The sequence below is a fragment of the Euleptes europaea genome, chromosome 13 (genome assembly GCF_029931775.1).
Source record: "Euleptes europaea isolate rEulEur1 chromosome 13, rEulEur1.hap1, whole genome shotgun sequence".
In the NCBI taxonomy this organism is placed as follows: Eukaryota; Metazoa; Chordata; class Lepidosauria; order Squamata; family Sphaerodactylidae; genus Euleptes; species Euleptes europaea.
Genome location: NC_079324.1, coordinates 14,527,883 through 14,544,944, shown reverse-complemented (window position 1 = coordinate 14,544,944; position 17,062 = coordinate 14,527,883). Strand labels below are relative to the sequence as shown.

General features: G+C 47.5%; 1 protein-coding gene across 1 annotated transcript; it reads right to left on the bottom strand.

The window, feature by feature from the left end:
• Window positions 1–322: 322 nt before the first annotated feature.
• LOC130485812 (START domain-containing protein 10-like) lies at window positions 323–16,760 on the bottom strand. Its single transcript, XM_056858958.1, has 6 exons — window positions 16,569–16,760; window positions 8,906–9,053; window positions 6,820–6,923; window positions 6,370–6,487; window positions 2,912–2,964; window positions 323–544 (listed from the first exon to the last, which is right to left on the bottom strand). Exons 1-6 carry the CDS (start codon window positions 16,722–16,724, stop codon window positions 323–325), a joined length of 801 nt encoding a protein of 266 aa, XP_056714936.1. The 5' UTR covers window positions 16,725–16,760.
• Window positions 16,761–17,062: the final 302 nt, after the last annotated feature.

Here is a 17,062-nt window from a genome sequence, read left to right as displayed (position 1 = left end):
TACAGACCATAATCTGGGATTAAGCCAAGCAAAAGTCCCCCCTTTATTCTTATGTTTCTTCCTCTTGCTTTCTGGGGCATCGGGCTGACCTGTAATGCCTTAACATCAAGGAGAGCCCCAAATTCTCCTGTTTGCTCAGATGTTGTGGTCTTGATGGACAGGTATCCCTTTTTTTTCTCCAAACTGCCCAGGGACACTTGGAAGAGAAACATTATCCATAAACAAATGAATGTAGGTATTTTTCCCACCATTTATTGCAAAAACCAACTGGAAAAGGCACAACGGCAGGCGGAGCATGGTGTCCCACAGTGGAGGGGGAGCCTCAGTACTCCGACTCGCTGGTGTCTCCCCTCTCTTCCCGGGCCTCCATTAAGCAACTCTCGTCTATGTTTTCCAGCGAGGAGGCATGCTGGACAGTCAGTTCAGACAGCACCATGGTTGGAAGCTGGCTTTGCTCGGGATGCAGCCAAGGTTTCATGTTTGCGCTGTGCTCCTGCTTCCAGGAGGGATATTTCAAGCACGCCTTGTGCATCTTCTTCAACATCTGGCCACAAAGAGAGAAAAGGTTTAAATGAATGCGCAGGTTTTGGACTGATCTGCATCCCAGATCCCGCAATGACAGAAGAATATCGGCCTGGAAACGTGATCATGATTTGCATGCGAAACGACCTCAGCTAAGTAGGGCTCCCAGCACCTCCAGCGGAAGGCTCTACAGCTGAAGGACCCCCAGTTGGAAGAGGTTTGCACGAGACCCTGAAGACAATACTGGACCACATGGACCAAAGACTGGATTCAGCATAAGGCTGTTTCGGATGATCTAGTCACCGTGAAGCCATCTAGCCCTATCCCTGTTCAAAAGTCAGGATCGCCCAGCCTCAAACAGATTTGAGAGGAACATGAGGAAGTACTTGTTCATTCGACAGGTAATCCAATTGTGAGGTTCACTGCTGTTGGACAATCATGGATGGCTTTAGAAGGGGATTAGATAGACTCATGGGGGGGGGCATCGATGGTTAGAGGCAGTAAACCCCTGGAACCCAGTGCTAGGAGGCAACATCAGAAGAAGGCTTTGTCTGTTGGTGCTCCAGGGCAACCGATTGGCCACTGTGTGAAACAGGATACTGGAATAGATGGACCACTGCCTTGATCCATCAGGGCTCTTCTTAGGTCATTATTAGGGGAAGGCCTTGGCCTCTATGCCCTGTTGTTAGACCTCCAAAGGAATTGGTTGGCCACTGTGTGAGACAGGATGCTGGATTAGATGGGCCACTGGCCTGATCCAGAAGGGCTCTTTTTATGTTCTTATGTTATTTAAGGTAGTGAGGGCCAGCCACGCTGCAAGCCAAATCCACTACAAATGCGAGCCACTCAAGTGTGTAAAATCGTCCATACAGGCAGGGAGTCCCCCCTTCTTTGGAAAAGTTTCACCTCTAGTCCACTGTGCTGGGCCCTCTGCCTCCAGCCTGGGTGTGCCAGTTCCTCCCCCGTCCAGAGACACTCAGCTATGCCAAAAGCTTCCCTTATGAACTACACAACAAAACATGACAGGAAGTGATACTGTGCAAAGTTGAACATAAGAAAGGCCATGCTGGATCAGATCAAGGTCCATCATGTCCAGCAGTCTGTTCACACAATGGCCCAACCAGGTGCCTCTAGGAAGCCCCCAAACAAGACGACTGCAGCAGCACCATCCTGCCTGTGTCCCACAGCACCTAACATAATAGGCAAGCTCCTTTGATCCTGGAGAAAATAGGTATGCATCATAACTAGTATCCATTTTGACTAGTAGCCACGGATAGCCCTCTCCTCCATGAACATGTCCACTCCCCTCTTAAAGCCTTCCAAGTTGGCAGCCCTCACCATATCCTGGGGCAGGGAGTTCCACAATTTAACTATGTTTTGTGTGAAGAAATACTTCCTTTTATCTGTTTTGAATCTCTCACCCTCCAGCTTCAGCAGATGACCCCGCATTCTAGTATTATGAGAGGGGGAGAAAAGCTTCTCCCTGTCCACTCTCTCCATACCATGCATAATTTTATAGACCTATTAGGTCTTCCCTTCACCTCCTTCTTTCCAAGCTAAACAGCCCTAAGTGTTTTAACCACTCCTCAAAGGGCAGTTGCCCTAGCCCCATGATCATTTTTGTTGCTCTTGTCTGCACCTTCTCAAGCTCTGCTGGTAATGAGCACAAGATATTATTTTGGCTGCTCTGTTGGTAATGAGCACAAGATATTAAGAACCTCATTGTTCTTTTAAACCAGTGGTTCCCAACCTTTTTTTGACCAGGGACCACTAGGACTTTTTTGTTTGGTGCAGGGACCCCAAGGTTCAAAATAAAAATTCCGGGAATTTGAAAATAAACTTTAATCATAACTGTTAGTTAAACATTAAACTTAGAATTATATTTGAATATATATATTTTATAATAGAGAACTTTTAATTGAAAATATTAATTTATTATGGGTTTATAACTTTGTTTCGCGGACCTTAATTTAGTTCTCGCGGACCCCTGGGGGTCCATGGACCCCTGGTTGGGAACCAGTGTTTTAAACAAACAAACCCAGGTTTCTAGTCCTTAAGACTGCAATGGGATTTCAGTGTCCTTTGGGACTCTTAACAAAAGCAGAATAAGTTGGAGGGGGGAGTTATGCTTGCAAATGTGTTTAAGTTGCAGAATCTTCCATGATTCAGAACCTGAATTTAGTGCACAAAGCCTGAACTCAGGATAGGGTTCTTTTTTTTTTTTTTTTGAGGTATAAAACTAAACAAAGAAGCTATAATGAGGGGGAACTGGAACTCTAGCCAGAGAAAAATACTGCCCTCCCCCACGAAAATCCATTCCCATTGAATCCAATATGGCACCAGATGACCTGATGCGACCTTAAAAAGTTCACCCAGAGAGCAAGCTCACCTTTGGTGCCAGGTATTGCGAAGATTTATTCACAACCCACTTGGGCAGCGACCCTAAAGGAGAAGAGAGACAGGAGGAAGAGCAGCATTTATCGACATTAAAAAAACCAAAAATACCCTTTGGTTCTTCTTTAATTGTAATGTTATCCACTGCTCTCTTGCATAATATTCTGGACTCCTTGTCCCCACCACAGGGGAAAACCTGGTTCTCTCAAACAAATACCAGTGCAAAGTCCATTACGCAAGAAGGAGTATAGCTACGCTTGAGGCTGGAATGGCCTCATTGGAACTACAAAAGTTACTTTAGCTGTTAAAAGCAGCCACAAAAAGGGAGAGGAGATACAGGTCAGGGGGTGTGGTGTGCAGGAGAGTTAACTCTCCCCTCCTCCCCACAGACCTGATTAAAAAATGACTTCACTTCAGCTGCTTTAAACCCTGGTAGGGCAAAAACAGTAAGAAGGCAAGACACGACATGGGCACCTGCCTTCTCTCTGTTCAAGACAAAGGCACAGGGGAGGCAAAAGAGTTAAAATTCCCCTTGCTGCAGCAGTGCATTGTGGGGCTCGCTGATGAGAACACTGAACTCTCAGCATTCTGAGCAACCACACAAGAAGCTCAGTTAAAAACAACAACAATTTAGGAATATCAGATCAGATTTATCAATACGGCATACGCCAATAAAACTATACATTGATTTGCGATAAAAGCAATAGACACTTAACTGTATCAAAAATAAAACAGTTCCTATCTTAAAATAAAACATCAATTGAAACACTTCAACGTTTGGAACTATTACATTCAACCTTGCGAAGTGGACTTTGATTGCTATTGAACAAAATTTAGCTACCTGCTTTAACCTCTGAGAGTTCCCTTCCCATAAAAGGTTCTTAATTTTTTCTTCTTCGGATCTGACTGCAGTTTTACTAAGGAGGGGAGAAAGCAGCTTATGGTGATCTTCCACATAGAAGGTACACCTACAGACATGCCCTACAGTCTCCAATTCTCCTGATTTGAACGGACACCCCCATACGGTTCTTAGTAGCTTCTTATACCTTCCTTCCAAAATCGCTGAAGGTAAGGCGGAGCATCTCGCAAGCGTTAACACTTTCCTTTGCTTATTTATCTCTAAATAGGACAGATTTTCCACCGGTGCCAAAATATATCTATTTCTAACTGGGACTTACTTGGGAATATACAGCGTTTAAATGTTTTTAAACAAAAAAACTGAATTTTAGAAGTTGGGGGATTCTTCCTCACACCCCTTTTTATTTAGCTCTACTGCAAATCAACATCCCTTTAGGCCATAAAGCAAGCTGAAGAGAGAGGGCGAAAGAAAGAAAGAAAGAAAGAAAGAAAGAAAGAAAGAAAGAAAGAAAGAAAGAAAGAAAGAAAGAAAGAAAGAAAGAAAGAAAGAAAGAAAGAAAGAAAGAAAGAAATGCTTAGAGAGACTTTTGCTCAGGAAAACAGGACAGGGTCAGAAGCAAAAAAAAACCTTGGGAGAAAGTCTCCACTCCCCCTCCAAACCTGGTTTAAACTAAGCTAGGAAGATACAGAGAAAGATAAGCAGAAAAGAACAGTTATAAACAGAGCTGTTACCTGCCCTTAAGTGTCCTGTGAGCAAAGACCAAAGAAAGGGATAACGTGCATGAAACCTGACGAAGGGAGTTCTGGCAGTCTGCAAGCAGTGATGGACTGGCCCTTTAAATTGCCGGGGAATCCCTGGTGGGCCCCTGCCCTGGAGACCCAGTAGCGAGCAGAGATCCTATGGGGTGGGCAGCGCTACGGGGTCTGCTTGGATTAGACCCGGGCCACGGTGATGACTGCAAGGTGTGGAGGGTCACCCAACGGGATCCTGACAGGCTCATGTTACAGGGAGGTACACAAGACCTTCAACCGCGACAGGAATTCAGGACAGGCATATTGTGAGTTGCAAACAGTCTTGGAGTAAAATGTCCCCTCTCCTTTTCACAGAGCTGTCATGTTTGGAAATGAGCAGCCGAAGGTTTTCGTGGCTGGTAAGCCTGATAAGTAACATCCCATGAAATCTCTATTAATGGAACAGGACGCTTTTTCTTTAAGCAGATGGCAACTCTAAAGAACAATCCAGTCTGTTCCTGTCTGCAAATACACAGAAGAGTTTTAGGCAGAAGAACCTGTCAAAGGCATGAATGTCAGCAAGCGTGGAGAAAGCAATTGTTTACCGCTTACTTGCAGACAAGCAGGAATGGGCTCAAGGAGAGACAGAGTGGTGTGGTGGTTAAGAGCGGTGGTTTGGAGCGGTGGAGTTTGATCTGGATAACTGGGTTTGAGTCCCCTCTCCTCCACATGAGCGGCGGACACTAATCTGGTGAAGTGGATTTTTCCCCCATTCCTCCGCATGAAGCCAGCTGGGTGACCTTGGGCTAGTCACAGCTCTATTAAGAGCTCTCTCAGCCCCACCTACCTCACAGGGTGTCTGTTGAGGGGAGGGGAAGGGAAGGTGATTGTAAGTCGGTTTGATTCTCCCTTAAGTGGCAGAGAGAGTTGGCATATAAAAACCAACTCTTCTTCTTCTTTAAAGGAAGCTACATCAGAACCTCAACCCTAGGAACAATATGTAGCAATATGGAAGCCTCTTCTTTGGACACTTTCGAAGGAATACTGGACAGGTATCAGGCAGCGCAGTATGGATCGGGAGAGGGACAGTTTTGCACTCGATGGCTGGAGGGATCTCCCTTCTCTCCCGCTATATGCCCCAAAGAGTGCTTTGCTCTGCTGGAGAAAATCTGCTGGTGATCCTTGGCCCAAAGGACGTCCAGCTGTCCACAGCCAGAGCTTTTTTGGCTCTGGCCCTGACCTGGTGGAACACCCTGACAAATGAAATCCGGGCCCAGAGGGGCTTTCAGTTCTGCAGGACCTGTAAGACAGTTGTTTCACCGGGCATATGGTTGAGGACAGCAATGGTTTTCATTTTGCTGGCCTCCCTTCTCTTCCTTCCCCCGCCTTTCCTTCTACTTCTGAAAACGTTTATCAATTGTTCTCTCTCTGTGTGGGTGGATAAATGTTGCTGTTTATGAGTTAAGGACATTGTTAATTCTAATTGATGCTGTAGATTTAGATGATATATTGTATTGGTTTTAATTGTAAAATGCTGCTGTAAGCCGCTTTGAGCCTGACTTGTCAGGACAGAGCAGCCTAAAAATCAAATAAATTATTATTATTCTAATAATCTGTACTGTAGCATCACCCTCTTCCCACACAGACCTGCTGGAGCACCAAGATCCTCACCGGAGGTCCTTCTCAAGTATACCCTTCACAATCTAAAGCAACCGGTTGGCTTAAAGAAAGGCCCTTTTCTGTAATGGGCTGTGGTTCCGGGAATTCTCTCCCAAGAGAAGCCCACCTGGTCCCATCTACACTGTCCCTATTCAACAGTCCTTTTCGTGATATAAAGAAGCCCACAGGATCCACCTGATTTACCTTTAGGGTCCACCTGGGCCAGATAAGTCAAACTGCAACTGTCGCTCCCAGTCGGTTGCACCAAGTACCCAGCCCAGAGCGAAACGGCCCGCACCAGGTCCTTGCGTGGAGGGTATTTCTGTAGAGGAGAAGCCAGACAATCAGCTATCAGACTCCGTTCTGATCTGGAGGCAGGAGGCGGCATGGGACAGACCGCTCCTCAGGCCAACAAGCTGGCATCTTGGACCAGGATCCAATGGTGAGCCTCCAACCTTTACCATCCGTGGGATCACACAAACACACCATCAGCAGGATCACTGTCCTCAGTGGCCAATCCCACCCACCCAGGAAGGTGGCCGTATTTTGCCACAGGTTGCTTTCTCCACAGGAATTCTGGGAATTGTTAAATCCTCTCCCAACGCCTAAGCCACCCATCCACTCCACCCCCTGCCACCTCTCTTGTCCACCCACCGGGTGCTTGACAGAGAAGTTGACGATCACGTAAGACTTATCCAGGACATACCAGGACCTCAGCGTCACCACATCCCGGTTCTTCAAGGGCTTTGGGCACTTCCCTAGCCAAGAAGGAAAGAAAAACGACTCAGTATCACTCCAAGACATCAGAATTAACGTGAAAGGAGAGCATTCCAGTGCTGGCGGTTGTGGCTCTTCTGGCGACCAAGCGCAAGGTGTCTGTTCTGTCATGACAGTTTTTGATGCCTAGGGTTCTATCAGCCAGAACCTTCTTTTTCACCTACAGCTATACATCTTTCTCACTATCCCAAAAGCCCAAGAGTCTTCAGGGCGCAGGAAGCCATCAGAACAATCCCAATACATGCTTAGTCAGGAGTAAAAAGGTAAAAGTCAACTGTGCTAACACCGGGTCATTCCTGACCCATGGGGTGACATCACATCCTGACGTTTCCTAGGCAGACTTTGTTTGCAGGGTGGTTTGCCAGTGCCTTCCCCAGTCATCTTCCCTTTACCCCTAGCAAGCTGGGTCCTCATTTCACCGACCTCGGAAGGATGGAAGGCTGAGTCAACCTTGAGCCGGCTACCTGAAACCGACTCCCGTCGGGATCGAACTCAGGTCATGAGCAGAGCTTTTGACTGCAGTACTGCAGCTTAACACTGCGCCATGGGGCTTCTACTTAGTCAGGAATAAGCCCTACTTAATTCAGCTATCTGTCATTTGCGCAACTGCTCAGAGAAACAAATTCAAAATAAAGCCCACCGAGCCTGTGTAAATCCAGCATTAAAGGATTACCTGCTCCCACACAAACCCACCTGGGTCTTTAAAACCTTCTGCTGATCCCAGGTGACAACCCTCCACCTTCAGAAATGTGGGAGGCAGCTACCCAAAACAGGGCCTTTTCTGAGGTGGCACCCAGACAAATTCCCACCCCATGACATGTTCATCAGGTGTGGGAATTAGGGTGCTTTCCTTTATTTATCTAGGACAGGGGTGGGGAACCGGGGGCCGTTTAAGGCCCGCAAAATCATTTGGTCTGGCCCTTCGTGGGTTCTGGCAGATCTCTAGCTCAGAAAGAACTAAGACTGGTGATCCGCCCCGCGGACATGAGTAGCCTCTATTCAAGGCAGATGTGAGTTTGTTTTGCTGAGAAAAGGAACCTCCCCACCCCCTTGCAGAAGAGTCATTAGCTATGGAGCTGCTAGGACCGCCCAAGAAACTGTGTTAACCCTTTCCCACCCAGGCCATGGAGAAACGTATTCCCTCTGTACTACACCAGGTGGGTGAGTGTGCCACTGGTTGGATGCCTGCTTGCTTGCCTGCGCTGGGGGGGGGTGTCATCTGGGGCAGCTGCCTGCTTGAGGCTTGGTAGGCTAATTTTTAAATTGATAATTTTGTATGGCCAGCAAATGATGTTATAAATATCCAAATGGCCCCTGGCGGAAAAAAGGTTCCCCACCCATGATCTAGGACGTTGGGGCCCTTTTCTACTGGCAGTGAGACTTTCTTTTGTTCTGATTTCAGAGTAATAGTTTGTTACAGATTTTTTAAAAATGAATTATGGAAAGGAAATCCTTTTTAAAAACCAAAGACACCCCCCCCCCAAACTACACGTTAACTGGTCAGATAACCATTTCATTTATTCGTGTGAAATATTTCTATGCTGCTTTCTTGCTGTGTTCAGTGATTTAACAAAATAAGCATGAAATCAAACATACAATTAAACCCCAATCAATGAAACCACCCATGGAACACAATAAACCAATTTCAGCATCACATACTAGGTAGAATAAAAATATCTTTCATTCTTTGCAGAAGCTCACACGGGAGGTAGCTTTCTACACTTCTTCTGGAAGATGATTCCAGAAACCCCTTTTTAAAAAGGTCTGGTCCTAATTGCCATCATCCTCACTTGAAAGAAAGAGGGCACCAGCTTAGCCCGGACTGCGTTCCTAGTCTGGCAAACCCTAACCCAGGCACTTCTCCGATTGCAGCTCAAGCTCTTCACCTAGCTATGCCTCCTCTTCCTTCCCTACACCGGGGTGGGGGGGATCGGGGCCATCCTCCTGGCCCACCTTCACTTACATGAATAGTAGCCCACGTCGGCATTGTTGGTGATGCGAGCGATGTCGTGGGTGTCAATGACGTTGGAATCCCATTTCCGGCGGTAGTCTGCATCGTGGAGCACATCGTACACCGTTGCTGCCGACACCCCTGGCATGTCCACACGGCACTGTGGAGAGAAGAAGAACGCTGGCGTTGTCAAGGCCCCGATCCACTGGGCAAGCATCCTCATACAGAGCGGCTGAACGGGGCTGAAGAGCGAGAAGAAACTTCTGAAAGGCGGGGAGGAAGGGTTAGTTCTACCAACTGAACCACTCGAAGAGGATCAGATTCTCTCTCTTGTCGGGAAAGTTCTGCCACAAAATGTACCAAGAAAGCAGCTCCCCTCGGCCAGCCTGCCATGGCAAAAGCTGGAGGACCAAATGTCCCCACTGGAAAAAGAACAAAACCCCCAACCCAAAGTATAAAAGCCGCTCTGAGCCTGGCTTTGGCTGGGAAGAGCGGGACAACAAATTGAAATAATAAATAAAATAATAAGAAGAGTGGGTGCCGATTTTCTCTACCTTTTAAGAATTAGACTAGCTTACAATCTCCTTCCTCTCCCTACGACAAACACCCTGTGAGATGAGGATGAGAGAGTTCAGAGATAACAGTGACTAGCCCAAGGTCACCCAGCTGGCTTCATGAGGAGCAAGTGGGGAATCAAACTCCGTTCTCCAGATTAGAGTCCACCGCTCTTAACCACTACACCACACTTAAGACAGGTAAAGAGGGCAGCCTCTGTCGAGGAAGGCAATGGCACACCACTTCTGCTTCTCCCTTGCCTCGAAAGCCCCTTTCTGGGGTCGCCCTAAGTCGGCTGTGACTTGACAGCACTTTGCACACACACAACCTATCAGGGCCAGGCTTGCGCCTGGCAACAATCACTCGGTGACTTGATACTACCCGATTTGCATGACCTAACTAGCCTCGCTGATTGCAACTGTTCAAGAGCAGCTACTGGATGAAAGCCAGTGTGGTGTAGTGGTTAGAGCTTCACAGTAGGATCTGGAAGACCCAGGTTCAAATCCCCATCTTGCTGTAAAACCTGAATGGGTAATTTTGGACCAGTCACATGCTTTCAGCCTAACCTACCTCACAGGGTTAAAAGGATAAGAGGATAAAAAGGAGGAGAATAACGTAGACTGCTTTGGTTCCCACTGTGAAGACAGGTGGGTATAAATGCAGTAAATACATGATAAATATAGCTGAAAATGGGAGGCAGATAAAAGGTAGGTTGGTGAATGGCTGAGAAGCGAATGAGGCAAGGAAAGGGAAGAGAATATGGGGTTGCATCTTTGCATCCAGTCTTTGCATCTATCCGCTCTCTCTCCCTGAGCCAGGCTGAATTGCTAGAACATTCAAAGTGCAGCCAGCTCTCCCAAGAAATGCTATGTAATGAGCATGCTCCTGATTTGCCAAAGGCTTTCTTTTTGGGGAGGCTGGGGTGGGATTTGCCATCCCCTCCGCATTGCTCTTAGGGACTGATTTGGTCTTTCTGTTGCTATCTGTGTGGGGTTTTGAGTATAATAAATAACAGATTTAAATAACTGGTTCTTTCCCACCCCATGAATAAAAGTAATTATTACTGTACTTGATCTATAGCAGTAAATAAAAGAAGTTTGACCATCAATTGGCTGCCCATAGATTCGCTCAGGGCTTACTTTACTATCCTTTAGGTGTTAGGCCAAAACATTTCTCCTTGCCCTTTAAACTAAGGGGTCCCATCATTTTTAGCTGTTTTATGGTCTCCTCCTAGGCTGACGAATGGATAATCAACATAGAGCAGTTGGAAATTATCTTGGTTGCCAAGTTGTCATTATTTGTCTGATTTTATTGATTTTGTTTTAGTTCTTTTTATGGGTATGATTTGTTTTGATTGTTCTTTGCTTAGTCCAGTTTTATTTTCTCGAGCAGGTCTGGAGAGACAACATACAAGTCTTCTAAATAAATAAACAATAGTTTGAACTAGTTTTAATAAAGTAGCCGCAGGTACCAATTAGCTATGTTATGCTAATTGATTAGGATGTAAATGCTGCCCAGGCTGAAACGTCCTCTCAGCTGAGGGAAGCTGAGTAACTTTGGGCCAGTCACTCTCTAACACCGCAGGGTTGTTGGGAGGATAAAATGGGAGGGGGGGTCACGTGCCTCCTTGGTGGAAGATAACTCAAGTAAACTAACAACCCTGTGAGGTAGAATTTAGTTTGTGGAGAATAGCACCCAAAAAGCAAATTGGCCTGACCAGAGCACTGTAAAAGATGAGAAAATGCCCTCCTTGGTGGAAGGGTGGGAGATAACTCAAGTTAACCAACAACCCTGTGAAGTAGAATTTAGGTTGTGGGGAATAGTGCCCAAAAGGCAAACTGCCCTGACCAGATGAGAAAATGCCTTGTGTCATGTGCAGGTGCTTAACAATTCCTTAGATCACGCATGAAAATAATACTATCCTCTAAATAATATCCTCTAAAATACTATCTATTTTTCAGTCTGGACATATATCATCACAACTTTAACTAACACAATATGATGTCTTCTAGCATAGATGTTCCTCTCTTGGCTTTGTTGACACAGTTCACTGTGTCCGGTCTCCCATTCTGTTCAAAAGTACAAAACAAGCAGCGCTCATAACTTTCATCCTTTGTCTCTGACTGAGTCGGGAAGGCTTGGGTGCTTAGTAAATCATTGATCTATTTTAGCCAGCTTCCTGGTCGGCTAGGAAAAGCATGACTCAGGTCAGTGCCGAAACCGGGAGCAACTCCTGCATTCTCCATTGGCTGGACAACCTTTCGAACCAGAACCCCACGACAAGGAAGTTTCCACAGCGGTGAAGCCCCATGAAATCTGGAAACAACTTGGACCAGAACGTCCAGGATGCGGACATCTTGTGCTTAATTGTTGCCTTGGCAAAATCTGCTGCTGGGTAGCCTAGAGGGCTTCAGTCACCTTTTCTATCATGCCCTTTGTACACATTAAGACAAGCCTTTGTATACATTAAGAGGAGAGTGAGATGAGCAAAGATACACTCAGAGATACTGCAGCAGAAAGGATTGCTGGGTCAGCCTGCCTATATGCAATACACCTTGAGCAAAATACAGGTTGAAATTTGCAAGCTGCAAGGAAGCTGTTGAAAAGCAGGTACATTCACAACACCTGTGAGCTGGGGGGAAGGGCAAAGCCTTGGAACCGGCCCTTCAGCTATCTACTCACCTTCTGTCCTTTTCAGAACCCTAAGCACAGCCTCTTCCTAAGAAACCTCCTTCCCTGTCCCAGAGAGCTGAGCACAAGTCCATGAGCACCCAGTCTCTATGCACTTATTTCACGAGTCCCAGTCTGATAATCCAAGGCATAATTTCAGCCAGAATAGAGTGACCGTGCCAGATCAAGTGATCTCATCCGCCCTGAGTCCCAGTCAGAAAGGCAAACGATAAATAACATAAAATAAAAACACCAATAAATACGCACAGAGGCTAGAGCGCACATTCAAGTGTGGCAGGAGCTCCGCATGCTCTCCTTTCCCAACAGCCACGTTAACGGCATACTAAGGCTTTCAGAGCAGAAATCTGAGACACGCCAGATACCAGCAGGGCCTGCTGAAGTTATTTCGCTGCCCCCACCCCCAGCAATTCTTGGGCTTGAGAACCAACCCACATGCTGGCTCCTCTGTGCCCGAAACAGTGGGAAAGTACATCGCTTTAGAAAGACTGTCAAAAGCATTGTCTAAGTAAGTCTCAGAAAGGCTGCAAAAACACTCAGCTTGGGCTGACAGTTTAAGCCAGTTCCCCCGAGTTTTAATCTCTGAAGACACACAGCAGGCAAAGCTAGGCATTGAAGTCCTTCTGGGGTCAGTGGGAGGATTTAAGAATATGTTCAAGTCTCTCCCACTGAGATTAAACAGAACTTAAAAGTGTTTGTCTTTCTAGGACTGGATCCTCTGCTTGGTATTACGTTTCTATTGTGTGTCCCCCACCCCAAATCGCTATAGCTACTTGGCTCAAGCTCCTGGGAAGAGCTGGGCCAGAAATTCATTTCCCCCTTTATCATTCTTCCTCTTTTGCTCACACACAAATAGCATAGTTGCCAACCTCCAGGTACTAGCTGGAGATCTCCTGCTAATACAACTGATCTCCAGCAGATAGAGATCAGTTCCCTTGGAGAAAATGGCCACTGTGGCAATTGGACTCTATGACTCTGAAGTCCCTCCCCTCCCCAAACCATGCCCCTCTCAGGCTCTGCCGCAAAAACCTCCCGCCGGTGGCAAAGAGGGACCTGGGACCTAAATTAGCAGCAAGTGTGAAAGGTGTTTAGAACTTTAGCCAATGATTCAAGATTTCTCTGCCTTAGGTAGGCGTGTTACATTCATTTGTGTTTAATTCTGTCTAAAAACGTTTCTCCTACAAGTGTAAAACCTACACCAACTAGAACACCCCTTCTATTTTTTTTACCATCCCCATGTTTATCAACATTCACAGGAGCCACAAACCCTATCCAGGCCAAGCCAGGCCATACAGCAGTGAGCTGAACACTTTCTCTGCTCTTAGGAGTCTTAGGGTTGCCAACTCCAGGTTGGGAAAGTCCTGGAAATTTAGTAGTGGATCCTGGGGAGAGACTTCAGTTTCTCCTAAACTCTGACATACCACATAGTCCTCCCCGCCAAAGCAGCCATTTTCTCCAGGGGACTTGATCTCTGTCGTCCTGAGATCAGTCATTCCAGGAGATCTCCCTGGAGGTTTGCAGCCCTACAGATGACTGCACTTCAAGATGGATATCTTAGCCTCCCCCCGCCCCTCATTCAAACCTTTCCCTTATTGTAGAAAAACTGCCTAACAAGAAATAAGCTAGCAGAATTCCTGACTAAGAGGCTCCTGATGGGTGATACTCCACACTTTTCGCTCCCGACCGCCAAATTCTGTGCCATCGCAACCAAAACTCGCAAAAATTAGAGTGGAAAAAAATAACTTTGCTATATTTTTAGAAATATTAAGATGCTAAGTCAATTCTTGTGATTTGTGTTAAAATCTTACATTTTTATCATGCCGTTAAAGGTGACTGAAACGGGGCTTACATTTTAATAGCATTAGACTTTTATCTAATTTTGTAATTTAGATTAATTTTGCAGTTTTATTACATTGGCAACTGCATGCATAACTTTTGGCTGGTCAAACAGACCGTATCGATAAACTTACTTGCCTAACAAGAAAAGGCAGGGCTGAAACTTACTTTCTTCGATGCGGTGGTTTTGGGTCCCCCGTCCCCCCATTATGAGAAGACAGGAGTCACTGGAAAAGACCGTCATGCTAGGAAAAGTGGAGGGCGGCAGGAAAAGAGGGAGACCCAACAAGAGATGGACGGACTCCATCAAGGAAGCCACGGCCCTCCATTTGCAAGACCTGGGCAAGGCTGTCAAAGATAAGTCAGATACAGCTAGAATGTGAATCCATCTGTCTTTAAGCAGAGGAGAGTGAATTCAGACAAGCATTAGTATGTCAATGTTAACCGTATGTCAATGTGAATAGCAGGCGTGATGGGATTAGGTGTGGCATGCAGAAAAGTCTGTGATGTCCAGGGGAGAGATGGGTGTGGAGACATCAGCCTTGGTCACAAGCCACGAATGCAAGGTCTTTATTCAGCCCAGGTCAATGCATTGACTTTAGTTTGAATATCAACTGTAATTCAGCAGTGTCTCTTTCCAGTCTCCCTTTGAAATTCCTTTGTAAGAGAACTGGAATTTCAAAGGGAGACTGGAAAGAGACACTGCTGAATTACAGTTGATATTCAAACTAAAGTCAATGCATTGACCTGGGCTGAATAAAGACCTTGCATTCGTGGCTCGTGACCAAGGCTGATGTCTCCACACCCATCTCTCCCCTGGACATCACAGACTTTTCTGCATGCCACACCTAATCCCATCACGCCTGCTATTCACATTGACATACGGTTAACATTGACATACTAATGCTTGTCTGAATTCACTCTCCTCTGCTTAAAGACAGATGGATTCACATTCTAGCTGTATCTGAAGAAGTGAGCTGTGGCCCACGAAAGCTCATACCCTACCAGAAAATAGAAAAGGGCAAGAGTCCAGTAGCACCTTAAAGACTCACAAAAATATTTCCTGGCAGGGTATGAGCTTTCGTGAGCCACAGCTCACTTCTTCAGATACAGCTAGAATGACTTGGAAGAAGTGAGCTGTGGCTCACGAAAGCTCATACCCTGCCAGGAAATATTTTTGTTAGTCTTTAAGGTGCTACTGGACTCTTGCTCTTTTCTACTACTGCAGACAGACTAACATGGCTACCCACTGTGAAAGAGAAGTCACTTTGGAGGACTTTCATTCACAGGGTCGCCATGAGTCGGAAGCGACTTGATGGCACTTCTCTCTCTCTCACATACAAACACACACACACACACACACACACCATGGGGTATAAGATAGATGGTCTAAGTTAGCTTGGGCCAGGGCAAAGTATGAATTGCAAAATTGTAAAATCACGAGGCCACCGTTAGAGCAGAGTGTGGAGAAACGGAATGGTTTCCCATTGGCAAAGGTGTCAGACAAGGATGTATTTTATCTCCCTACCTCTTCAATCAGTGCTAGGAAAAGTTGAAGGCAGCAGGAAAAGAGGGAGACCCAACAAGAGATGGATTAACTCAATAAAGGAAGCCACAGCCTTCAGTTTGCAAGACCTGAGCAAGGCTTAAAGATAGGATGTTGAAGGCAGTAGGAAGGCAGTAGGAAAGTTGAAGGCAGCAGGAAAAGAGGAAGACCCAACAAGAGATGGACGGACTCCATCAAGGAAGCCACAGCCCTCAGTTTGCAAGACCTGAGCAAGGCTGTCAAAGATAGGATATTTTGGAGGACTTTGATTCATAGGGTCGCCATGAGTCGGAAGCGACTTGACGGCACTTCACACACAAACAATGGGACATAGGCTGCATGCATTTTCTTGGGAAGGGATTTCAACAACTAGGGTTTTTATTACTTGAAAAGGGCAAGAGTCCAGTAGCACTGAAGAAGAAGTGAGCCGTGGCTCACGAAAGCTCATACCCTACCAGAAAATATTCTTGTTCGTCTTTAAGGTGCTACTGGGCTCTTGCCCTTTTCTACTACTGGAAAAGACAGCCATGCTAGGAAAAGTGGAGGGCGGCAGGAAAAGAGGGAGACCCAACAAGAGATGGACGGACGACATCAAGGAAGCCACGGCCCTCAGTTTGCAAGACCTGAGCAAGGCTTAAAGATAGGACGTTGAAGGCAGTAGGAAAGTTGAAGGCAGCAGGAAAAGAGGAAGGCCCAACAAGAGATGGATAGACTCAATAAAGGAAGCCACAGCCTTCAATTTGCAAGACCTGAGCAAGGCTGTCAAAGATAGGACATTTTGGAGGACTTTCATTCATAGGGTCGCCATGAGTCGGAAGCGACTTGACGGCACTTCTCTCTCTCTCTCTCTCACACACACACACCCCAGAAACGAACGCCAACCGTCCCCTCCGCCCCCCCCGCCAGCAGCCCAAAGTGGTACAGTCCAGCCCAAGCCGTACCACTCCGGCCTCTCGCGCGCCTGGACGCTTCCACAGCGCTGGGAAAGGGGGGGGGAGAGAGAGAGAGATGAACTGCTCCCCCCTCTCCCCCCTCTCCCCCCCCGCTGACCTTGAGGCGGTGCACGGCGAAGGCCCCCGAGGGCGGCAGCTGCCCCCAGACCGCGACGCCCTCCCGGCTGTAGCGGCACTGCCAGCCCTGCTGCGCCTCGCACTGCGCCCGGAAAGCCCGGAAGGCGTCCTCGTCCGGCAGCCGCACCGGCTCCATGGGGCGAGCCGCGGCGGGGGGGGAGGGGGCGAGTGCGGCCCGCCAAGAGCCCTGCGCCCACCGCCGGCGCGCACCACCTCCCGCCGACCACAGGCGAGTCCCACAGCCCCGCCCCCAGCCCCGCCGGGGGCGGGCGGGGCGAGGAGGCGGCCGACGCCCATTGGCCCGTTCGGCCGGCGGGGGCGGGGGGCGGGGCGGCGCCGGGTTCCAAAGCCAACCGCCCCGCAGGCCGCCGCGTGGCCGGCAGAAGCTGGCGGGAGGGCGGCTGGGGCCGGCTGGCGCCGCGTCCACCCTCGCCCAGCCCGGCCCGGCCCGGCCCAGCGACGCCTTGGGCCCCA

What these genes read in the sequence shown, in the direction of transcription:
- LOC130485812 (XM_056858958.1), bottom strand. Translation starts at nt 16,724, where the DNA reads ATGGAGCCGGTGCGGCTGCCGGACGAGGACGCCTTCCGGGCTTTCCGG. An exon ending in CGACGTGGGCTACTATTCAT is followed by an intron (nt 6,924 to 8,905) that starts GTAAGTGAAGGT and finishes CTTCTTGGCTAG; the next exon opens with GGAAGTGCCCAAAGCCCTTG. An exon ending in CGCAATACCTGGCACCAAAG is followed by an intron (nt 545 to 2,911) that starts GTGAGCTTGCTC and finishes CTTTGTGGCCAG; the next exon opens with ATGTTGAAGAAGATGCACAA.